The sequence below is a fragment of the Paramacrobiotus metropolitanus genome, unplaced genomic scaffold, assembly GCF_019649055.1.
Source record: "Paramacrobiotus metropolitanus isolate TYO unplaced genomic scaffold, Prichtersi_v1.0 Parri_scaffold0000026, whole genome shotgun sequence".
Taxonomy (NCBI): domain Eukaryota; kingdom Metazoa; phylum Tardigrada; class Eutardigrada; order Parachela; family Macrobiotidae; genus Paramacrobiotus; species Paramacrobiotus metropolitanus.
Window position 1 is genome coordinate 617203 of NW_026570246.1, and position 24219 is coordinate 641421.

General features: G+C 42.6%; 4 protein-coding genes across 13 annotated transcripts; 3 read left to right on the forward strand and 1 right to left on the reverse strand.

Annotated features, from left to right (window-relative positions):
* Positions 1-344: 344 nt before the first annotated feature.
* LOC129587661 (transient receptor potential cation channel subfamily M member 3-like) lies at positions 345-7110 on the reverse strand. Of its 2 annotated transcripts, XM_055481492.1 has the most exons (19): positions 6560-7110; positions 6281-6460; positions 5984-6214; positions 5205-5626; positions 4582-4838; positions 4346-4452; positions 4087-4279; positions 3785-3933; positions 3555-3727; positions 3337-3483; positions 2838-3136; positions 2551-2786; positions 1993-2377; positions 1772-1918; positions 1539-1659; positions 1302-1475; positions 1020-1209; positions 791-933; positions 345-702 (listed from the first exon to the last, which is right to left on the reverse strand). In XM_055481492.1, the coding sequence occupies exons 1-19, from the start codon at positions 6614-6616 to the stop codon at positions 567-569; spliced, it is 3747 nt and encodes a 1248-aa protein (XP_055337467.1). In that variant the 5' UTR covers positions 6617-7110; the 3' UTR covers positions 345-566. The 2 variants fall into 2 exon arrangements, with proteins under 2 accessions (XP_055337467.1, XP_055337468.1); XM_055481493.1 differs by lacking the exon at positions 6560-7110 and having other exon boundaries at positions 6270-6408.
* Positions 7111-7550: 440 nt separating this feature from the next.
* LOC129587665 (presenilin-1-like) lies at positions 7551-11417 on the forward strand. 7 transcript variants are annotated; one of them, XM_055481499.1, is made up of 10 exons: positions 7551-7778; positions 8015-8187; positions 8911-9138; positions 9383-9636; positions 9714-9855; positions 9917-10205; positions 10267-10365; positions 10512-10769; positions 10864-10976; positions 11038-11417. In XM_055481499.1, exons 2-10 carry the CDS (start codon positions 8149-8151, stop codon positions 11191-11193), a joined length of 1578 nt encoding a protein of 525 aa, XP_055337474.1. In that variant the 5' UTR covers positions 7551-7778; positions 8015-8148; the 3' UTR covers positions 11194-11417. The 7 variants fall into 7 exon arrangements, with proteins under 7 accessions (XP_055337474.1, XP_055337475.1, XP_055337476.1 ...); XM_055481500.1 differs by having other exon boundaries at positions 8078-8187; XM_055481501.1 differs by having other exon boundaries at positions 8081-8187.
* Positions 11418-11769: 352 nt separating this feature from the next.
* LOC129587639 (ubiquitin carboxyl-terminal hydrolase CYLD-like) lies at positions 11770-15970 on the forward strand. Of its 2 annotated transcripts, none has more exons than XM_055481468.1 (5): positions 11770-11904; positions 11996-13126; positions 13253-14386; positions 14471-14785; positions 15011-15970. In XM_055481468.1, exons 2-5 carry the CDS (start codon positions 12062-12064, stop codon positions 15689-15691), a joined length of 3195 nt encoding a protein of 1064 aa, XP_055337443.1. In that variant the 5' UTR covers positions 11770-11904; positions 11996-12061; the 3' UTR covers positions 15692-15970. The 2 variants fall into 2 exon arrangements, with proteins under 2 accessions (XP_055337443.1, XP_055337442.1); XM_055481467.1 differs by having other exon boundaries at positions 11770-11908; positions 12005-13126; positions 15011-15969.
* A 930-nt stretch (positions 15971-16900) lies between these two features.
* LOC129587755 (thioester-containing protein 1 allele S3-like) lies at positions 16901-22376 on the forward strand. Of its 2 annotated transcripts, none has more exons than XM_055481651.1 (17): positions 16901-17249; positions 17353-17580; positions 17674-17731; positions 17911-18036; positions 18103-18190; positions 18250-18337; positions 18412-19023; positions 19261-19452; positions 19517-19687; positions 19752-19871; positions 19993-20065; positions 20319-20376; positions 20472-20589; positions 20668-21121; positions 21302-21531; positions 21694-21742; positions 21891-22376. In XM_055481651.1, the coding sequence occupies exons 1-16, from the start codon at positions 16938-16940 to the stop codon at positions 21706-21708; spliced, it is 2943 nt and encodes a 980-aa protein (XP_055337626.1). In that variant the 5' UTR covers positions 16901-16937; the 3' UTR covers positions 21709-21742; positions 21891-22376. The 2 variants fall into 2 exon arrangements, with proteins under 2 accessions (XP_055337626.1, XP_055337628.1); XM_055481653.1 differs by having other exon boundaries at positions 20322-20376.
* The last annotated feature ends 1843 nt before the right edge of the window (positions 22377-24219 follow it).

A 24219-nucleotide genomic window follows, 5' to 3' on the forward strand; every position in this document is an offset into this window, starting at 1 on the left:
CATGAGTCCACAATGTAAAATTTAATCATTTTTCGTATAATCTGGCAGAGTAGCGACACACAGACAACAATGAAATTCAAATTTTAAGTAAACTTCGCAATTTTATGTATCGGTTTTCCTATTCCGTTATTCCCGGTGTGCAGCCTTTGCATACAAAGTGTTCCGAATAATATATTAAGCAAACAATGCATCGTTTATATCTGGCAAATAAAGCAACCTAAAGGTTTAACCAAAGTTTATTTGCCACGAGTAGTATACTTTGTACTGCGGCGCACCTTTTTGTACAGCATTGTGTATGCTCATACCGCAACAAGAACATTAACAAACACTACAGTAATAAAATACACGGTTCCAACGTTTATCAAAACGAAGAAAATTATGAGATTCAATGACAAATATGATAACTGATAAAACAGCCACAATTAAAACAGCCATCAAATGTCATGATTACAAAAGAAAAATAAATAACCCTTCACTGGGTCCAAAACGGTTTTAAAACGTTCTCAGTAGACAACAATAAACAAAAGTATACTTCAAGTCAATCTCGCATCCGGTAAGGTACAGTATCAAGCCGAACTTCCCGGCGAGATGTATGAGGCATTTTGAAATTTGCCAACAATTGCTTCTAAATCGCCGAGTCGCTCTTTCATCTGTTTAAGATCACCGGCATGTGCGTGCAGCGCTTCGTAAATCTGCACGACCCTGCAAAGGTTTTGAAATTATTAAAAAATGACAGCTTTTGCTGTAAGTGAAAGTAGCAAAACAAAACAGTGGGAAACTGCCTGCATACTTATCAAGTGTCCGTTGTGGTGCTGCGGCTTCCCGCTTATTTCTCTCTTCCTCCCGGAAGTATTCTCTAACCAGACCCTTCCAGTAATGAAAATCGTCATGGCGAACGGCTCTTCGAGCTTTCATTTGCACGGATTTCATTCTCTTAATATGCACAAAAAGCAAATGAACACGCTGTGATAATGCCAGCCAACCATTATTTCACAACTGCCACTGGAGGACGGTTGTACCTTTGGTGAATCGCTTCTGACACATTTCTGCCTTATGAACCGAATCAGTCTCCGAACAGCGTAGAAGATGTAGTACAGGATGCTAAAGGGTGGCGATACAGCTGGACGTGTTGCAAATTCCATTACGACACTGTAGCGTTCAAATTTCCATATGGCATCGGCCTCCGATTCATACCGCAGCTGTGTAGCACTACGGGAATACAGCAACTAAGCGAAATGCCCCAGACAGAATTTTAAAATTTCTTTTTCTCAACTCTAGAAAAAGCAAACACACATACGTACGTAAAAAGAGCATAAAGAAGAGTGGCCAAGACCAGTTTTAAGATGACCATGTAGTGGATGACGGTCATATATCCCCAGAATCCCACCGTAGCACACGCGGGATCTTTATAATCACCGGCATGACAATAAGCCGCTTCATTTCGGTTTAACCTTTTGGCTTCGCAAGTTTCGGTACTATCAAGACAACAAAATTAAGAATTATCGAGCAAAAACCAAAACAAAAAAATAGATCCTTACAAAGCAAGTTCAGAAATCGGTTGGATCATGAACTGACTAAAGAAAGCACGATGAAAAGTTATCCGAAAGACTTCTCGTGATAAGGGCATATCCGGAAAAAGAATCGCTTGACAAGTAACTCCTAAAATTCCAGAAAATGTACTGCGTGTTTACAGTATTAATACTGAACAACTATAGCGAAATGACGCAAAAAATTGTTTCTCTAAATATCTGACAACTGAGGGACAACTCACCTCCTGCGATTAGAAAAGGTGCAATTAATTTCATATAATCCACAAAATCCGTCCCAATCATAAATTTAATCCGCACTAACATTGGGCCAAGGGTATCCGAGATCGGGAAGAAAATCCCAATCAATCGATAAGAAAAATATATTAGACCTGCAAGTGATCAAACAACGTAAGTAAGCAAACTGTGCAGCAAAATTCCCGTCCAGTCCATGTTCGTCTCTTACCGACGCACATCAATAAACGAGCAGCAAATGCTGTAACCAATTTGGGCTGCTGTCCAATGACCCGCACCGTAAAGTAAGCAACCAGGAACGTGACCATGAAGATCATTTCCATGATTTTGGTCATAAAATGGAAAAAATGACGGGTGCTCATTAATCGATAATTGCGATAGAACGTTTCCGCGGTGATCAGCGCCGTCCAACACCATAACACCACATCAATAAACGACACTGTCGGTGAGTCTTCCATCTCACGCTCCAAATATTCTGGATCCAGTGAAATGTTGGTCGGGTTTTTAGGAGCGACAAAAAGACGTTTAACTTCATGTGAACAAACAGGCATCAGAGTCACAACGCTAAATAATCCCAGGTACAACCAGTAAAAAAACTGCAAAAACCACAACATTTAACAGTAGTCCGTTTCAAAACCGATAGCATTTTTCAATCGGATAAAGCGGAATCAAATTCTTTCATATAATGTTAGATATTACAAAAAATTCAAGTAAGTTGAAGAATGCAAGAAAAATCTCAAACAGTTATAAATGGCCCTCGGTAACTGACCTGAAAGGTCCAAAATTTGGTTATAGGCGCTGTCCACAGCAGATATATGCGTTCCACGAGGGAAAACTGGTCGGAGCTGCCGGTTAAATTCCCAAAAAACAATCGCCTCAAGAATTTGCGTCGTGTTTCGCCTCTCACTGCTCTCTCTTGATCATCTTGTAACGTCATCAACCACGTGCGACGGTCATCTTGGCTGCGGCCCATAGCCGTGTTCGAGCCCATATTGGACGCGGACTCTGTACAACCTGGCATTATTCGCGGACAATGTGCACAAACCGATCACATACCTAATCCTTCTAGCTGGCTACCAGAAGAAGAGAGAGTAAGCAGTCTATTTTCTTCTTCCCAGGAAATTCTGATCTTATGGTCCTGTGTTCTGGAATGCTTCCGTTTCTTCTGCGCATCAACCGAGTCAATGGACGGAAAGTGGATCCAAAAAAACATTGGAAATATCAAAAAAGCAGACAGGAGTATTTTAACGAAATTGGGAATTTGAGGAGAACCAGGATGAGGAGAAGCAATCTGAATGTGGCCCATGTAGAGTCGATTAATCCATTTTTGACAACATGGATGGGCCAGAAACCACCTACAACCAAAGGTCACAACTTAAACTCTTTCCGTGTACAAAGGCTTTCTCTTATAGCAGGGTATGCAGCAAAGCGAAATACAAGCCTTATTAGCATCACCACAAAGCGAAAAAATAGCACAGATCGTATACGATGTGAGCACGCTCATTTCTAGCACTATCAAAACCTAAAATATCGTTTAATCAAACTCGTATCCCACCTATTCCGCGCATCGTATGCCAGCTGAACAGGAGTACGCCGACCAAAATCCGGAAATTCTCGATCCAGCAGTTGAAAGGTGCGATCCAGAGATTCCTTGTAGGCCATTCCCAAAACACCCATGCCCATGACGCCAAAATCACGTCCCCTGAAAAGCGATTGATTTCACACATGACACGATTCTTGGCTGACAAATATAAAAGGAAACTTCAATCATACCACGTACGAACTTGGTTTTCCAGCTCAGGCTCCCGACAAAAAGAGGCCAGGCCATGCCACATGGCGCTCACAAAGATAGCCATCGGAATCGGATCTTCGACATATTTCCAAAAAACTCGAGTCAGCTCTTGCCGGCCCATTAAAATCGACCACACAATCAGAGCGTTGAGAGCCTACAATACCGCAACCACAATAATGCCCGGTCAGGAGAAATGCCAGAATAAATTTACTTTTCTTTCTGCAACACTCGGCTCGGTACTGTAAATCCCACACGAGTTGGTGGAAAGTTCGTACGAGTTCACAAATCCTTCCACTCGCGTGAATGTGGCAACAATCCAGTTCAGATCTTCCAATAAAAACCTTTCCCCTATCATAGCGCCTACAAAAGCGTGACGTGAACATTCTGTAGCATACTTGTGCTAAAAAATTTAAACAAAACTTTTAACGTGGATGGACTGTAACATTTCCCAATGTGCTCAGGTGGCACACATTGAGATTTTCCCATTATCTGCCCCGCTTCAAAATCACTTACCCGCCGGATAGCCCAAAAGGTTCTCCAGAACATTCACGGAAAAGAATTGTGTGTCTTCGGCATACCGGAACAGATCAATCAACACTTTATGTGACAGAAACTTGTGCGTTTTGAAACCTTGATGCAAGATTAGATCAACAAAATCTTCACGATTCTTCAAGTATAACGAAAGCTGGAATACGTCCTTATCGATCTAAAAAGGAACGGAATATTATGAAACAGCGATAAAATGAAAACACAGTATCGAGCATCGACGCACTTTCATTTTAACAAGACGCTGCATTATTTCATCCCGAGCAAAATCAGGCCGATTCCACTGCAGGCATAACAGTAAATCATGCTTGATCTGCTCTTTCCAGTCCATCTCTAGAAAAGGTAATAAGCATTGTTACAATAAGAGACAAGCATGATTAAAACGTAAATAATGTGCTGCAACTAATTCTTCACAAATTGCGATGCTATTAGGAAGCTGTATATAGATACAAGTGTACATACCTCGTGCTTGCTGACTAGAGAAAATAGCTCGCAGTATGTACAAGTCAATGTCCGCCAAATCCGACGACGAACGGGATAAATCCAGGATGGTAACGTAGCTAAGATCATCCTGATATGCCATCCTCATACAATCAATCATTTTATTGCAACATTCCGTTTTCTCGTCTTGTTCCCATTGTTTCCCCCTGGGAAAAAGTACTTCCAAACGCTTCAAAACTTCTGGTGTCAGCTTCTGCAAATGCTTTTCCAGATCGGAACTAAAAAATTACTTATGTCAGTGCAAGTCCCACAAAGTGAGTACGCAGCGACACAACAAGGAAATCCCGAAACTTCGATAGATTACAGATTCGATCTACTGAAATCCGAGGAGCACAGCCAAAAGGGTTTGTGTCTCAACCATGGATGATAATATGATGGAAGGAACCATCAATCACTAGCCCAGAAAAACGGCTCTGCGTGCCTGTAGCCGAAAAACGCACAGGACATACACATAATCCCGAATTTCGATAGAAAACATTAAATAAAGCGCAAGTCAGAAAGTCAACAGGTAAAACAGTACAGCATCTAATCTGCAACTCCGAGGAACTGTGATACCTTTGATTAACCTAGAAACAAATACATACCTGTTTGCAACCTCTTCGTAAAGATTGGCAAATAAATCAGCAGCTAATCCGGAACCCTTCACAACGACAACCGGCGTGCGATTCCTCAAATAATTCCACATGTGATGAATACTTTCGGGCCCGCCTTGGATCATTAAAGCCACCAGTGGAACACCCATCCGCGATGCCGTGCTTTCCGTGTTGCGGGCAGGCATAACGCTGTGATTGTCTTCGTCGTCGGAGGAATTATCCTTATCCCCGCTGGCGAAATTCTTCCTCACACTAGAAAATCTCTGCAACTCTCTTTCCAGATCTGTGCGAAATGTGGTCACCGTGTGCTTATTCGAACCGTTGACCATAATAAAGTGGGTGTGGAACTGATCCAAGTTGTACTTCTGGCGCGCGGGTTTGTCGATACCCAGCTCCAGTTCCACTCGTCGACGCTGTAAAGTGTAAACACAAGACATAATTTTGCCTGCAAATGAAAAACGAGCACTGTACTATAATTATTACATCCAAACTCTCTATCAATCATTCGCCGTAATTAGCGTAACAGCAAAAATGTGATATCTTTTCCCATTTTCGATCTAACAATATTTTAAATGGACAAAAATGATAAAACCGTTTAAAATTAATGAAAGAAGCAGACTAATACATCATTAAAGTAGCAAATGCATTCAGAAGTTATAAGTGTTTAGCTGTTAGAAATACTGTAAATAACTGGCAAGTCTACTTATACTTAAAAGCGACAAATTCACCCACAAAACAGCTCCGCCCGAAAAATACCTAATTTCACTAACCCCTGTTCCTCCTTCACTACCCGAGCGAAAGGCCTCCAGCTCATTGACTAGACTATCCGTGACAATCCCGATGAGAGTGATCTGCGAGACCCTTTTGTTGTAGCGGCGGAATGCTTTGCTCTTGTAAACCGTCCGTTTGTCCTGCTCATCGCGCACTGCTTCTCCCAGCAGCTTCACAATCCCCGCATGAAATCCGTGGGTCAGAATCCACGCATTCGACGTATTCATCAGCTAATCAAGGAAAATGGTATCAGACCATCTTCGGCGCAACAGCCACTACAATCACCTCAGCCAAACCTTGGTCAATCCGTTCTGGAACGCGATAACATAATCATCCGGCCAGTGTTTGTGGTGGAAGACTCCCGTTACAATGCTGATCATCACATCGGGCACTTTCATCTTCCATCGATCCAGCATGAATTCCGCCAGTGTTTTCAAGGATACATCGCAGAACACTGGGATGTAGGGCTTTTCTTGCTGCAAAAAAATCCATTAAATTCTGATACACAACAGCATGATCAGATCTCTCACGATATCGTACGGTTGTACAGATACACAGCAAAAAAGACTGCGAACCTCATCGGCGCTGAGATTGTCAGACGCAAACTTTATAACACCGGCCAAGTTCTCCATGGCTGATTGTAGACCGAATGCAAGAACGTCAGCAGTTCAACCAGAACGAACCCATGAATAAATCGAAGCTGCTTACTGCTTAGGCAGTTCAGTGCCTCAACAGTAACATGTCATACATAGTCCAGCATATTTTGGATCCAGTTGTAATTTCCACATCCATAAGCAGCACAGTTCACTTCTGTGGTAAATTTGCTAAACTTTCTAAACTGTACAGCAGTGACGATTGGAACTAAAAATCTTTTAATGCTAAAAGCCAATGAAAGCAAAACTCAAGATTTCATGCCTGATGAACTAAGCTACAAGCCAGAAAATATGCCGATCGAAATATTTGAATTAAATGGTTAGCTGGATTTTTAAATACGGGAGCAGTCATGCGAGTATAGGCGTATGAGTATTGACTCGTGAGTAGTGAGTACAGACAAATCATGCCGACGCAAAGAGATTCCCATCACAGAAAACAATACTGTACTTACGTACAATACTTAATAACCCAACGTTTTATCATAATTACCGTAGCATAATTAAGTATCTTTTAGTTATCACTAACTTTCGACTAAAAGTATATCTAATGCTGTTTGACAGTTTGTTGCATAGTCAGCAACTCGTTAGCAAATGCATGCTGTATTTATCTGCGCGATATTCGTTTTTTATGCATGGAGATGCAAGTCATGCAACCCGTGCCACCGGCAAATTTGCAACTGGAAATTCTGGACTGTTGCGAATGGCTGACTGACTAATCCTTGACCAACCCCACTGCATATGTAGTGTTTTCACTGTTTACCAATAGGAAATGCAATCGGTAAGGACGAGCTGATAATTCATTGTGGGTACCGACAACACATAATAATAAGCGAAAATCTTTTTTATCGCTAGCCAAAACTAATCAATTTCGCTAGAAGATGAAATGCCATAACATGGTTTATAACTGCAGGCTGAAAAACGGTGCAGCTGCACAATGCACATGATCATAAAACTTTATGGCATAGTTGCAAACGTTATAGCAAAGTTGCAAACTCGGCTACTCTACAATCATCGGGTTTTGCAACTTGATTGTTTGCAAAACAGCATATCCTTTTTTGTTTGAAGTTTGTACGCAGTACACACCTCATACCAGGTTGCAATTTTATGTGAGCAGCCTGTGTATAATTGCTGTTGAAATTAAGTAAGTTTACTATTTGGAAGATTACTGTGTTTACAAGATTACTGACATCGCGGGGTATAGACAATGCATGCAGCATACTGCATAGAATAATAATGAACTGAAGACTTGTTAGTTAACTATAATTATGTTTAAACTGTGATCATGCGTAATATTAACAGTCCCTCTTATTAAGTAATTATTATTTACTGTGGATAAAATTTTGTTTTAACAGACTTTAGATTTTGTCTTGTGCATAGAAATTACTAACTGCCTCATTATTTTAAATCTTTGCACTTCCTGGTGTATCCGGAATTCTTCAGCAGACCGCTGCAGACGCTATATCTATATTAAAATTATCCTCGGCAGTCGTCGATTATTGTACTATCTGCCGATGGATGCTGCGGATCCTTTATGTGAAAGTCAATCAACGGTAAGTCCAAAACAACAGGACTGCGGGAGTACAATACTCTCGTCATGCTCTCGTATTACGTGAAAATGTGCACTTGTGCAGTTTACTGACAATTTAAACGAGATTTGCAGTAATACGATTGTACAAGCGCACAGAATACTACTGTATTGTGAAAGATACATACATGGATGATGGTTCAACCATTAAAGTCAGCTGCAAAAATTATACTGTTAATTTATGCTGATACGAGTATTTAGTATTAACTAACGATTAAAACATTATTTACTAATAATAACTTTCAACAACTCCAGCCATAAGTATGTACTCGCATAATTCTGCAGTTTCCGGCTTCGCTTCGGTCATTTTGTGCCAGCGCCAGCCACATGCAGTTGCATGTGCATTGTGCACTAACGCCACCTAACACTTCCCTGCTCTACTCTTCATTATTTTCGCATATTTTGTTGTATTGCTGAATATTTTATTTGTTTCAATAATGTTTTGGCGATTTTGAGTTCGTGTTGTCCGTCATTTGTAGTTCTATAGCACAAGACCGCCTATTACGGTTTCACTTGATAGCTATCGTATTGATTATTTTTGTTTACGGGTGAGAGAGATTGTTGCACCTCTTCAAACGACGGAGAGGTACCTATTAATTCCACTTCCCATTACACCTATAAGCGCGCTTGGGTCACATCACACACTGCACTGCGCTGTACTGAATACCCTCAGTTTGTGCTTACACAGGCCCAGAGCAGGAGCGCATGGAGTAACGTCCCTCTAACAGTCCAAGGGAATCGTTTTAGAAGACGCTTTCTAGGTGGAGGAGAGTCTTCTGATCTCGAACCCATTATGGTCGATCAGGACGACGCGGACGATAGAACGCTTGCGCAGCTGCCAACCGACACCAGGAATGCCCACGCATTCCCCGAATCGAGCACTGATGCCATTCCACCGTTACCACCTCGTGATCGGGTAAGAATTAACATCGTTCAAATTTTCCGTATTTCTCTGCTATCACCCTTAAGAAACAGAAGACAAAGATCTATGCAGAAATTGTAATTATGGTTGGTCTACGCGCCTGCAAAGTAGAACGATTGAATTACTGTATAAATATTTTTTCTATAGAAAACTCGTTTTTGTGGCGTTAATTTTATGGCTGAGATTAAGCAGAATTTATCGTTGATCCACCATATGCTAGAATTAGAATGGTTTTCAGGGCGCTAATCGAGCCGCTCGTCATCAGCATGGCCCTCCATCCACAGGTGGCACACCCAACACGGCGCGTCGCCGCGCAGACGAAGCACGCGCTGCTGCTGAAGACGCGGCCGCCCTTGATGAACAGGAGGAAGAAGAGTTGAAGTACGGCGCCGAGCATGTGATCAAGCTCTTTGTGCCTGTCACACTATGCATGGCGGTCGTCGTGGCCACCGTCGCGTCTCTCAGTTATTACACTGAGAAAGGTGTTTATCTGTAAGCATGAAATACAACGCAAAACATAACGCCATTCGCCGTTATAATATCGGGAAATTATTCATCTTTCCCGATAGGCCATATACACCATTCCACGAGCAGGATGCCAGCTACACATCCAAATCGTGGAACGCTCTGGCCAATGCAGCCATCATGTTGGGAGTGATCATTGTTATGACGATTGTTCTAATTCTGCTGTATAAATACCGTTTCTACAAGGTGGGACGCTGTGTTAAATAAAGTGGAATGGATTTAGTTATTTACAAAATGTATTTACCAGGTGATCCACGGATGGTTGATTTTGTCCTCGTTTATGTTGTTGTTTATGTTCACGTACATTTACATGAACGAACTACTGCGGACGTATAACATTCCCATGGATTATATTACGTTTGCCATTTTGATGTGGAATTTCGGGATTGTGGGCATGATCTGCATCCATTATATTGGCCCGCTAATCCTTCAGCAAGCGTATTTGATTGTGATTAGTGCGCTGATGGCATTGACTTTCATCAAGTATCTCCCTGATTGGACCACATGGGCCCTTCTCGTTGCAATATCCATCTGGGGTACACGTTAGTTTTTGAAAAAGTTTTCGAAATTTTCCTAAAACGGTTTTGCACAATTTAGATCTCATTGCTGTATTGTGCCCGAAAGGACCGTTGCGGGTTTTGGTTGAAACCGCGCAGGAACGAAATGAACCTATCCTTCCTGGTCTTATATACACTTGTAAGTGGACTGATTAATGATTGTTAACTTGCACTCCTAACCTCTGTACATAGCCTATAGGTAATGTAAATCTTGCGCCATTTTGATTCTCGCTGCGGTTTTTTGAATCTGACTCTGCCATTAAGTTTATCGTGCTTATTTTTTAGCTTCTGTGTTGTATTCGTACGTGATGGTTGCGGATGTGGATACGGAAACTGGAACACCGCACGATGGTCGGCCCAGACATCGTCGCCGAAATTCCCGAACCTTAGTGGATAATGATGAGGTAGCACATGCGCTACATCCGTCGGCTTCGGCACCGACAACGGCTGAGGAAGGGCACGCCGGAAGTGGAGCTCCAATAGTTCCTCTACAACGCCGCACTCAAAGTGAGCCCGTCATGAGCGAGCAAGTGGAAGAAGAGCGTAAGTGTTTATATACGAAGCTATTTCATATTTGTATTAGTCCATTTGAATTAGCCAAATATGTGCCTATATGTTAAACCCTTACCTTATTTAGGAGGGATTCGTCTTGGTTTGGGCGACTTCATATTCTACAGTGTTCTAGTTGGTAAAGCATCCTCTAACGGAGACTGGAACACTACGCTGGCCTGTTTTATATCCATTCTCATTGTGAGTCGGCTATGATGAGTGAGCATTTTCCGTTTCTGTTATTCGCTCTATGATTTTGCAGGGTCTCTGTCTTACGCTGTTGCTGCTGGCCATGTACCGGAAGGCATTGCCAGCGTTGCCGATCTCGATTACTTTTGGTGTTATTTTTTACTTCGCTACCAGCAATGTTGTTAAGCCGTTCCTGGATAGTCTTGCAAATGAGCAAGTATTTTTGTAAATTTTTTGTTGCAGTTTTAACGAACGAGCATCAAATTTAATTTGCAATGTGCCAGATTCGTTCATATTCCAAACCGTGATTCGATCTGCAACTTCTAAACTGAAGTACTGGCATGTGACTTTCACTTTTATAGCTGCACTTGTATTTAGTTTTGTTTGTATTTTATAGATCTTTGTTCCTGTAAATGAAGTTGCTTATCATTAATAAGAATCGAAATTTGTTGCCCCATTTCACGCGATCTGGGATAAATTTTCATTTTATGTATATCAAGTAGTTTTACTTTTTGAATGCCGCATTTTGTTAAGGGTTCTCGATACAACAAATAGAGTCAGACTTCCGAAATGTTGAGGAAAACATTCTTTACACAGATTCTTTAAAGTTCAAGTCACCGAGAACCTACGATTATTATCTTTTCCAGCCATTGTGGGACGATTCGGTAGAAAGAGGAATAGCTGAAATAAGTTCTTCACCAAATCAGTTCACCCAACATCAGTTTTAACTGCAGCTCCAACACACCCCTGGGCGGTAACCCATACCGAACAACGATTGTTGACAAAACACAAACCGTGGCAAGCGCGTTTGCATTTTCGCTCGTTTTTCTAAAGGTTTCGGAAATCGAATAGTGAGTTTTTTCCGTTAGCAGTTTTATATGGTTCGCTTTCGCTGCCGGTCAATCTTCAAGGCTTTGAAGATGTAAATAAAATTGTGAATCTGTGTAAGTAGGCTTGCGAGCCACGAAGATGTTTTGCCTGGAGTTCGGAATTTGATTTTTTAAGTTGGTAATGACTCACTAATGAGCGACTATTTTCAGCGTTGAACGGCCACGAACCTGCCTTCTTCCTGATAGATTTCGCGCCTGTCACCTACAATGGCATTTAATGAGGCAACGAAGGAAATCCCTCGAAAGTTCATTAGCACTGAGAAGAACCATGCCCGAGTTCTCAGCGACGATTCCAGCGTACAAGAAGCACGGCTCGTTGTTCCTCCCGGAGAACTTTTCCATTTGGTGTGCACTACCGATGACACTCAGCCTGGACAAGAAGCACTTATTCTTATGTCACTGGATCGTGCCAATGTGTTAATGGAAACCGACACAAGATCCGTGCGAGAAATTTCCAATTATATGGCGGAACTGCTGTTGCCCGTGGATCAGCCGAGACGACTTGGATTACTGGCTGATCATCGTCAAAATGTGCGATTGGAGGAGTTCATGCAGGTGGAACATGGAAACAATGTTACTGTTACCTTTGAAACTATGCCGTATCCTGGCGTGGTGTGTTATCAGGGACCAGTACCAGACAAGGGTCCCGGAATATGGTTCGGTGTTTGGTTGATTCATCATGCTGGCCAGGGTGATTCTGACGGCTCCGTCAATGGAAAACGGTATTTTACGTGCAATCCGAATTGTGCGGTGTTTGTATCGGTGGCCGACTTGGTTTTGCGGCACGAATCACAGAGCAGCTTTAATGATGCCGCGATGGAGGATCGTTCTACGCAGAATTATCCAAAAAATCCTTCGCAGGATTACAACATGAATGGTCTCGTTCCTCATGAAAGTGCACCTGGAAAACGAGGAAAATCTCCCGCGGAGTCGAAAACCATAGGAAACCTGCTGCACGGTGCTCTTAATGTTGCAGCCAATGCGATCGGATTGCATAAAGGAAGCCAGTCTCCCCGGTCGGAATCTTCCAGGAGCTTGGTTTTTGTCAATTCTAATCTGGCGCCTAAAGCCTCGACGAGCACTCCTTCGCCTCCTGCATTCCAGAGCTCTGGAGCAGCGGCTGCGAATCCTCTGGTGGATGAGCTGCCGTTTAAGCTGAATGGCCGGGTTTGTTACTTTGAGGATGATTGCGACCCGCAAATTGCCACAGTCAGATGGATCGGCTGGCTTTTAAAAGAGTCGAACAAGGACTTGTACGTGGGCATTGAATTTGTGAGTGAGACTTCTTAATCAGACTTCTTGATACTTCTTATTCTTCTTCTTGCTCAGCTATACTGGTAGTCGTGCTGATTTGAGCAAGCTAAATTTTTGCGTCGTATAAGCCGATTTATTTGTTAGGATAAACCAGTCGGCAGTGGAACAGGACAGTTCAACGGGGACCAGCTCTTTGTAACCAAACCGAACCATGCCGCATTTGTTCCTGCGACATGCTTATTTCCTTACGAGGAAGCCCGTGAGCAAGCTTTGGCACACCGAACAGAATCTGGCCCCGTTCGGGTGCAGCCGCAAATGACGAAGAAACCTAGTTACAGTGAAATGGCTAAGAGACCGCCACAGAATTCTCCCGCGGGAGGACCTTCGCTGGCGAATGCTGCCGATGCATCGAGGCGCGCGATACAGCCCGCAGCCGTTTTATCTTCATCAAATGTGGATGCCCCAAAGCCGTCGTCTGGGTCCAGTAGACTGGCAATTAATTTGCAGGCAAACGATCCTGTCAAACCGGCCGCTACTTCTGCTATGACGAATAATTTGGGGAGAAATGTTCAGCCCGCTCATGCCAGTACCGCATACGTTGCTTCCAAACATCCAGAACGACAACGTGTCCCGCAAGTTCAGCAGGCGTCAAAACAGGAGATCCATAAATGGGTGACGGATGATAAGAAATCAGCTGGTGGTTTTAGCAGTACGAAGAAGGATTCTGACTTACACTGGCCTTCTGAAAAATTAAACAGCAGTACTGTGGATGGAACAGTGAAAGAGCACAACATTCCCATACAGCATGAGACGTCTAGTTATCGGGATTCCTACAATTCTGTTCATTCTGGATCAGTGCCAGCAGCGCAGAATGTTTCCCCTTCTCTGTCGCAAAACCAGAAAAATTCAGCCGTTCCTTCGTCATCGGTTAGTCGAATGTCTCTTCCGACAAAGCCGGTGATCGGCGAAGGTCAGCAGAATCCTATGTCATTTTACTATGGGATGGAACCGAAATCCGAAAATTCTCCAGTTGGCGGTCGACTCAGTTCTCGATCTAACTTAACACCATCGCAGCCTGTGCCGCAGTTACACCCGGCTTCTTTGCGCCGCATTGATGACAAGATCTGCAGCGGTAGAAAACGTGGTATCCAAGGCCACAAAAATTCCTGCTATTTGGACGCCACCTTATTTAGCATGTTTGCATTCACTAACGTCTTCGACGAGATTCTGACTCGGCCTAGAAGAAAGCGCGACATCCATGGTTATGAAGAAGTTCAGGTGAACTATTTTTGGAGTGGGAATTACGATAGCAAGTATTTTAATTTTTTAAGCATATACTTTTATTTCTTTAACGTTTTATAGCACGCCCTTCGAGAAGCGATTGTTCACCCTCTTCGGAACACGATGTACGTGCCGTGTGTAGATGTGATGCATCTGCGAGAATTGATGGATGTATTTGGGAATGTGACCGGTTTGACCAATGAAGAACGTGATCCGGAGGAGTTTTTGACGTCTTTGTTCCAACAAATCCTTAAAATTGATCCTTTGTTGAAGTTGACAACAGGCGATTGCAACTGGTACACACTTTTTGTTGAAAAGGACCAGATGAACCTTATCCCAGCTGTGCAGCAATTGTTCGACGAGTCTTTGGTCGCTTCCGACGTTCGCTTTAAAGAGGTTTGTGCTTTTTGTAAAAGTAATTTAAAATGGAAGGCCAGCTCTGATGGCCAAATCGTAACATGGAATCTGTGTGGTTCAGTCTATTGTGAGCCGGGTTCAGCTCACTTCGTTCCGTTTTGGATGTTTTCGTTATTTGTCGTTTGATCACAATTCGCGACATCTGCTGTATGGCAGATTGTATTGGAACACTGACCAATGCATAAAGTTTGATTTTTCTGGCAGGTGCCCAAATGTCTGCTGCTGCAAACACCGCGTTCTGGAGCTCAGTACAAAATGTATCGTTATATTTTCCCCAGTGCAGTCCTGGATATTACCGACGCAATTGCCGGTTATCCGCGGCAGTGCTCGTTCTGTCAGGAGGAGCAAGCGGAGTTTGAATGCAAGGAATGTTACAACTGGATGAATTTGGAAGACAAAACTCGCTCGGGATTAAGCACAATGGCGTTCTGCAAGAAGTGCTCCGTTAAACGCCATCAGCGCAATCCTAAGCACAAACCCTATGAGATCCAGACGACCTTGGCGCCGTTGCCAGAAGAGCAAGTGCGCATGGAATTATTTGCCGTTGTGTGCATTAAAACCAGCCACTATGTGACTTTCGCCAAGGATGGCAATCAGCTGTGGTATTTTGTGGACTCCATGGCCGACAGAGAGGGCGGTGAGGGTGACCGCGGCTCAAATATTCCGGAAGTGCGCCCTTGTCCGGAATTGAGTGAATATTTAGATCCGGAGTTCGGTCATAAGCGGTTGATGGAGAAATTTGAGCAGCATCAGAGCTTGCCGGAACCGATGTCGAGATTCTTTGAAGATTGTTATTTTCTGATGTATCAGCCCATTACTAGCGTTACTGTGGGACAACAAGCCGAATCCCAGCTTGTCAATCTTAATACGGCTTCGGAGGTATGAACGCGTTTTATCGTGATCGCTTTTCGGAAATTGATGGTTGTTTTTTATTTGTGATTAACAGATAAGGTAGCCGATATTTGCAAACTTATTTAGTGCTTTGTTTCTTAGTAGTGCTGTTTGAGAAGTGATTTGGACGGGTTGAACTATTTTTATTGTCTTTGAAAAAAAATGGAAATGTTATGGATAGATCTTGTTTTTTCGCTGTTGATAACAATGTATTATTCTCATCTTGGCTTGTCTTATCTCATGTCAGAAGACGTAGTCTTGAAAATGTTATATGGTAATTTATTTTAAATTTATTTTTCGATAACTGAGACGTATGATACTTTTGGCGGAAATGATACGCATCAGTCTTGCGTAAAGAAATTCATTTACGTGTACATACTTTATTCACAAAGTAGTCTACAACTGTTAACGTTGCATGGTGAAAAAATACTGCATGGAAATTCAGATGAAAAAATGCTACATGGAAATCCTTTCACGAAGGGGGTTAATGCATGTATGCCCCCGACATGAAATTGGTCATGAGCTTACTTCGGCGATATTCAGTGTAACTACAGAGTACTGCACTTTCGTTTAACGACTAACCAAAAAGGGCACATATACGTAATTCACTAGAGCGCATATTTCAGGAAGTGGATAAGTAAGTGAATGATTTCGAAAGTCGGCAATGCCGAAATTAGATCAATTTATTCGTTAGTACGTCTTCGGCAAAATGCTTGAACCAACTGCAGCGTGAGGTTCAACAAGCAGTGCGCCGGGAGCAAGGGCTCGGACCTGGCCATGGAACGCAGCAGTAACACGCTGCACGTACCATGTTATTTTCTCACGGTCAGATCCTATCGCTGTCGCAGTCTACAGCAATTTAATATCGTCAGTTCTTGTTTTACGCGCGCTTCTACTAGACATTAAAATCAGCCAAAGTGAGCAAACATGCTTGCAAAGTGAGCAAACATCCCTTTCCATGTGTCGTCATACCGGCCACGGGTTACGCTACCAGGATAGCCCTGACCACAATGCCGGAACCGGTAACATGGGGTTGTCGTCAGTAGTTTGCTCACTGTGACATATCGATGCCAGGAAGCGATCACTGCACTTTAATCCCTAATCCAAGGGCCATCTATAAGGGTAAGATTATGCCGATATATATCAATATATCAGCATCGTTTGCTGCCGATTGTAGAATAAGTGCGAAGCAATCAAAGAAGCAATAGCAAAATATGTTAAGCTTAGCTTTTTGCACCAAATGCTCTATGAAGAAAAAAAGCGAACATCTGTAGCGCTTGCAAATATGCAGAGTCTTGTGTTCTTACAATTAGCTTTGTCGGTTTTTGTAGCATGCAGTGCGAAATATGCTTTCGCTGACGGAGTGGAGCAGGGTGCGGTAATTGTCTACCACTCTCGTTTTCTCCGTCCAAATAATATTTTTGAAATCACGATATCGTCATCATACTCCACGGATGTGGAAGTCCAGGCAATTATCAAAGGCGGGGATGGAGATTTCGGAGATGCAAAGTTATCAATCAGTCCTGGCGAAAGAAGAATCCTGAAAATACAGGTGGTTCACGGTCTTGAGTCAATGTTGGATACATATCGGCGCAGACGGTTTTGTAGCGCTTCAGTCGGTTTCATGTTGATAGTCTTTCTTGTGTCAACTGTAGGTCGATGACCTTGCTGTCACCAATCGCTACCGTCTGGAACTGGCCGATTCGCTATGCGACACAGCAAAAACCAGCGAACTGGACTTGTTAGTGAACGAGTCGCTAGTGCTGATTCAACTGGACAAACCAGTGTATCGACCTGCCGATATCATAAATTATCGTGTTCTGGTTCTAAATGCGGAGTTGCGACTGGACCAAACTGTCGACACGGTGGACGTCCGGCTTTTGGTAATCTTGGCCACAAGCTCGTGACCTTTTTCAACCTTTGTCACAGTATTCACCTAGTCTCGCACTTACAGTAAGTAATATCTGTCATGTCAGAATCCCGCGGAGAAAGAAGTCGATGTTCAGCGGAATCAGAAAGCTAAATACGAAGCTTGTAAGTTTATAATTTCTGTGCGTCGTTTTCGTGCTCGCATTCACGTTGATATTACATGAACATGAACACCAGCACTTGCTTTGCTGCATTATTAACCTTTCAAATAATTCATTCACATATTCAGTTCAAGAAACATAGTATCGAATTACCTGTTTGGATATATAAGTGTACATTTACAGATCCGGGATATTTTGAAGGATTTTTCGGCCTACCGAATTTGGATCCCGATGTTGGCCGATGGACTGTAGAAGTCGCTGGAAAACATATTGGCATTGCAACGAAGAGTTTGTCGGTGGAAGAATATCGTAGGCATTTTTCAAACTCAGAATTTTTGAAGTACGCTAGCAGTCACGTTTCACCCCTTGTTGCAGAATTACCTTTGTTCCGGTTGGATGTAATTGCTCCCGAATCATTCGTCGTGGCAAAACAAGCGAATTTACGGCTGACCTTTCAGATAATGTATGTACTGACAGCAAGGTAACCACACCTTTGCAAGTTTTACTGGGTCATCATTTCAGAAATAATATCGGCATTCCGGTTTCCGGAACCGTTAAAGTCACGCTAACGGATAGCTTGAATTTGCAACCGAAACAACTTGGTTTCGCTGTGAGTTTTACTTGTGCAATTAAAATTATTAGTTCTCTATGTAAAGGTGCATGGTTGGTAATTTTTCTAATTAGAAGATAGATGGAAGTTCGACCGAAGATTATGAGTTGAATCTCAGTCAGCTGGAAATGGAATACTGCCAAATCAAGAAAAACACCAAACCGTTCCTGACGCTAACGATTACTGCAACTGAGACACAGTCCAGAAAGAGCGTGGAAGTTAGGAAAGATTTGGCCTTCTACTGTAACGCATTCAAGATGGTCGCGGTCATGCCGCAAGAGTTTTTTCAACCGGGCGCGTGGAATAATGCAACGGTTAAAGTTATGAAGCATGACGGAAGTAAGGTTTATTTTCGTGCCAGAAACATTTGGACTCAAGGACAGTTTGCTGGCAGAGAGGTCACGCATAACACTGAACACGAGGACGACAGATCCAGTGATTTTGTAATCGGGAAAATAGTGGCAGTGGATGAAGACACTGTGGTTGTGCCATTCAAATCGTCGTCCGCTGCGACATCGGTGACGTTGTCGGTGAACATTGGCGAGGTCAGGGAAGAAATCACTTTTTATGCTCGAGGTGGTCATGCGGAACTACATATGAACGAGCCAGGGCGAAAATACCGCGTCGGAAACGATGTCAAGTTCTCCTTGCAATGCACCCAGAACTGCAAACATATGGAATATTCGGTACGGCTGGTCGGTTTTCTATCATTATGGTGTCAGACGATAATTATAACAGACTACAGTGTACAGGGAGACACTGATACAATAGTGATCAGGAAACTAATTAGTATTTTGTCAATATCTTGTAATAATCATGGCATTTACTATAGCTACAAGATATTTAACATAATTTATTAACATTTATAGCATAAAAAATAGAAAAACGAAAAAAGAGTAAGCCGATGTTCAAAAACTTTACAGGTTGTTTCAAGAAAAGGGATCTTGCTCACAAAGAACGTCTCCATGACAAACGAAAATAGTGGAGAGCTGACCTTTATGGTCACGTCCGATATGGCACCGGCGTCAAGAATTGTGGCATATTACTTAAAAGATGCTGACCTTTACAGCACTGGAGGCGTATTTCTTGTGGACGAGACGTCGACACTGGCTACAGTAAAATCGATCAAATATAAAATTTTTGGTTGAAATGAATTCTCAAGGGAAGAAACTGCTACAGGTTCATCTGCACGTTACACCGGTGGATCGGTCACGTGATCACGTCTTGCCAGGTCAAATGGCACGCATCCGAGTCGGTGCACCTCCCAATTCCCTTGTCGGATTTTTGGCTCTGGATAAAACTGTACTGCAGCTACAACACGGGTCTGGCAACGATATAACTGCATTTGAGGTTTTTAGATTTTGGATCGTACAAAAGCTACATGAAAACCCGAAGCTGATTTTGCTTTCTACAGGTTGCAGAGAAATATCGTTCCTGGTCGCGTCCGGCGCCGGCGTTAGTTGACTCAGCCAAATGCGAAGACGAACAAACTATTCAACAGTGCTATGATGAAAAACAAACCGCTTATTTTAGTGTAAGTGTTCCTCATATTGTATGTACAAATACTGTAGGTAGCACTAGTCACTAGCGCTGTGTTTGCATGCCACAGTGGCTGACTTCCCCATATCGTAATGCGAACAAAATCTTTACCACAGAAATCAAACCTCGCCGTTCACGTCCTACGTGCCGATTGTCCAGAGGACAGTTCTCAATTTGCGCGAGTACCAGGTAAAACGAAAATTATGGCCGCTTTTTGCAGCAGATTGCCAATTGGTCGTCGGTTTTCGAGGCATTGTTGCCTCTAGGCTCTAGCAGCTTCGTTAAAATTAAGGGAGGCATTGCGAATGCCTGTTTTTCAACTGCTTTTACATACAACTTTCCAGTCATCTAAGTTTAGCACAATTGTCAATTAAAATTTGTGCTAAATACTCGAATGTGGTTTGTGAAGATGGAGTTAAACTTTGGCCGTTTGCTGTTGCAGCAGTACAATTGCGGACGAACTTCAGGGACAGCTTCCTGTTTATTACAAATTTTACAGAGTGAGTGTCAATATATTGCTGGCAAATAACTCCTTGTACGGCAAAAGTTACCTTACTACTAGTTCCTGTGTAATAGCAGCATTCGCTATCTGTAGCACTAATGGATTTGTGACCTTTCGAACCTCTGTACCCGACTCCGTAACAACCTGGTCAATAACTGCGTTTGCTGCAAATACCAACTACTCTTTGGCTTTGGTAAAAGCGCCTGTTGAGGTAATCAATGAAAAATATAAGCGAAGTCTGCGAACACACTTCGTTGATCTTTCGAACAAGGTATATATACTTCTGTAGTTGAAAGTCTGTCAGGATTTCTACATCAGCATGGAGCTTCCAGCTAGTCTAATCGAGAACGAATCCGGTTATGTCAATGTTACGTTGTTCTACGTCCGGGATCAAGCGGTCGCTATGAGCTTCAACGTGGAAATCGGGGCAACAGCCGTGTTTCACAGACATTTGGAAAGAAGCTCACTGCGCGCCCAGCACTTCCGTTTTCCACTGGGACCTTTTAAGAAAAGTGTGCAGAAAGTGACAGCTTCTCTTTACCTATTTGACGGGGCTAAATACGGTCTAGTCGACCAAATACAAAAAGTTGTAAAAGTAATACACAGCGGCGTGGTGGAATACCGAAATTCGGATGTTATCAACGTGACCCGCGGAACAGTCGAAATTCCGGTTGATAATTTTGATGTGGAACGGGAAGGTTCTGTTGTACCAGAGTCTAGTTCTTGTCTTCTCCATCTGTACGGTAAGCTACAACTGGATTCATACGCATGTATTTATTAATATTTTGATTTTGAATAACAACTTTATCGGTAGATTCATAGTTTTTATTTCAAGCTAAATGACATAAATTTTCGAATTAGGTCATTTACGCCAGTCGTAAGTGACACTGGCTGTGACATCCGAAATGCTATTCTTTTGGCAGCTGACCCGTTTGGAATGCCCGTACAAGATTTTTCAGTGGGAGAGAAAACCGGACCATCAAGCAAATTCTACCATTCTTCGGCCGAACCAGTAATTTCTCGATTTATGGCAAACGTCCTTTTTATGAAATTTTGGAAACATTTCGCCCTTCGAATACAGTTCGAAATAAACCAAACGAAACGGTTGCTCACAAGAAAAAGATCGATGAGCTCATACGTAATTTACAAGCTGGTACGTCTGTTAAGGAAAGCTAACCACTTCCTCAACTTTTGTCAACTGCGTGCGCACTGAAGTACTATAGCAAATATACAATATTATATTATGAAGTGCGCCTCAGTGCGCTAATTAATGTATAGAAGACAGATCATCATAAAGATTATTTGAGTTTTGCAGATTACAAAAATTTAAATTGTTTCCGCAATTCCAATGACGGATCGTACAAGTAAGCATAAAAATTCTTCGCACTCTAAATAGTCGTATGGAATTCAGTTTCTTTTTGTATTTGTCGGTTAATCATTGTGTTTTGCTGCTGGTCTTTTATGTTTGTAACATTTTCAAAATTGTGTGTTCTGAAGTATGTATTTGTTTAGTACAAAAGGGTCAGCCAGGGCTGCCGGCTCCACTTGGTTGACAGCATACATTGCGCGTGGGTTGATCCTCGCAAAGAAATATATACCTGTGAACGATAATCTTTGGCAACAGTCGCTGAAATTTTTGGAATCCAGGCAAAATAGCACTGGCAACTTTCAAGACTATGGAGAAATCGCCGACAGACCTTATCGTGGAGGAGCCGTGGGAGAAACGTCCTTAACGAGTTTCGTCTTGCTGACATTCACGGAAGCCGGTCCACAGTATTCGAACACGCGCAATGTTGCCGTTCGACGGGCTCAAATCCAACTGGAATTCACTGTGCAAGGAAATTTCGCAAAGGATATGTACGGCCTGGCCATCTCATGTTACGCTTTGAAGCGGCTGAAAAGCAATTTCACCCAGCACTGCAAAAATCAGTTGGAAAGTCAGGCCAAGTATTCTTCGGGGAAGAAATACTGGACTGCCACATCCACTGACGGTATGCAAGCGATCTTAGATGCGGAAACCACAGCATACGCACTGCTGGCATTACACGATGCCGGCTACGGAGGCGATTTGTCGCCGGTCATAGGCTGGCTGCTTTCTCAACGGAGGAACAAGGGCGTCTTCAAACCTACGCAAGTAGGCAATTACAGCCTATGTCAGCTATATAATTATTTGTACGCACCGGTTTAGAAAAGCGTATTTTGATTGTTTTTCGTTATTTTCCAGGATCGGATTATGATTCTGCAAGCTCTGACCGATACCGCTGCGGAGTACTTTAATTCGGACCAGTCGCTGTCGGTGGAGATATTTTCCGATGGTATGCGATTGGACACTAAAATTATATCCCCTCACGATGACGAACCGAAGTACTGTCCACTGCCACCAGCAGCCAACAAGGTGACACTGCGCAGTTCTGGTTACGGAGTCGGACGCTGCCAGGTGGAGTGCAAATTTAACAAGCAGTCCCGACCAACACGACAGAACGACATTATCGAAGTCAAAGCATCGCTGACGAAATCCAAAAACCAGGGCGCAGATTTTGATTTGGAAGTTTGCATTAAGTGTGTATGAGTATAAAGTATTTGTGTTACGACTACATGCAGTAACAGTACTCGTACTTCAATATCAGCAGTCAGCACCCTATACAATATGTTAAGTGGCGTTCAAAAGGGCTCTGTTTTTCTTGCTCAGGTACAACGACAACACGCGAAACGGCACTATGATGATAGAAATGTCGGCGATAAGCGGATTTAAATTTGTTAAGGACCTGCAATACTTGCATCGCATGACTTCCCTTAACAACCGGAAATCTCTTCGATATGAGGAAGGGGATACAAAAGCAATCATTAGAATAAGCGAGGTAAGGTGCAATAACATCGCGCTTAATGAATGAGTACAGAAAGGATGGGATGTTCACGCAGTCCTCTTGTACTCCTTGAGCGCGATGGTGACCAAACTAAACCAAACCCATATAGAGAATCTGTAAAAGGTCCAACAACGCAAATAATGTGTTATTTTACAATTACCAGTTAGAGGGTTCGAGCCTGCATTACCTGATGATTTCAGTCATGACAGTTTGACTAGAAGATCAGTTAATAAGTACAGAATTATTAAGTGTGACCCTTCTTGCAAACGCGAATACTAACACTAAATTTAACGGCATGAATTCCTGCATGACTTCACAATGTTAAGAGCACTCCGAAGACGTATGTTTTATTTGCAGGTAACCAGTTATCAACCGATCTGCGTAAAGAATGATCTGATCCATGTAAGCGACATTATCAATCCCGCTTCCCGTCCAGTTCACGTTTATCTTGAAGAGAACGAAGCAGTGGACGTAATTGTTGAATACTCACTGATTGATATCAAATGAAGAGAGTACTCATACGCAGTACATGTTTTAGATTTTACTATTAAGAAAACCGTTTGTCGTACACTGCACATCTACGACGCGCTTTTGTATCAGGATGCTGAAATCTTCATTTTAAATATCTATATGAGCGCAAACTGCGTGCTACTGTATAACGTATGCGTTACTGTACGATCTAACATTTTGTTCGCTTTAACTCGTTTCTTCCCTGTATGGCTGCTTTAAAAGTCGCGCTTTTGCATAAACCATACTGATGACCGGTGCGAATGCTTGTTTTATTTTAGAAAATTTACTTAGAACGGCTTTACCTAGTAGCAATATTGCACTTTATTGCTGTAATGAAAACTCGTATGCGTTAAAAAATTGACAAAGATAACAATCTGAATATGGGCATCTCCCTGTCGGATCAAGCATAGATAATTAATTCGGGTCATGTAAAAAGTCTGCTACGTCAGTTCTTGTTGGCACTGGCC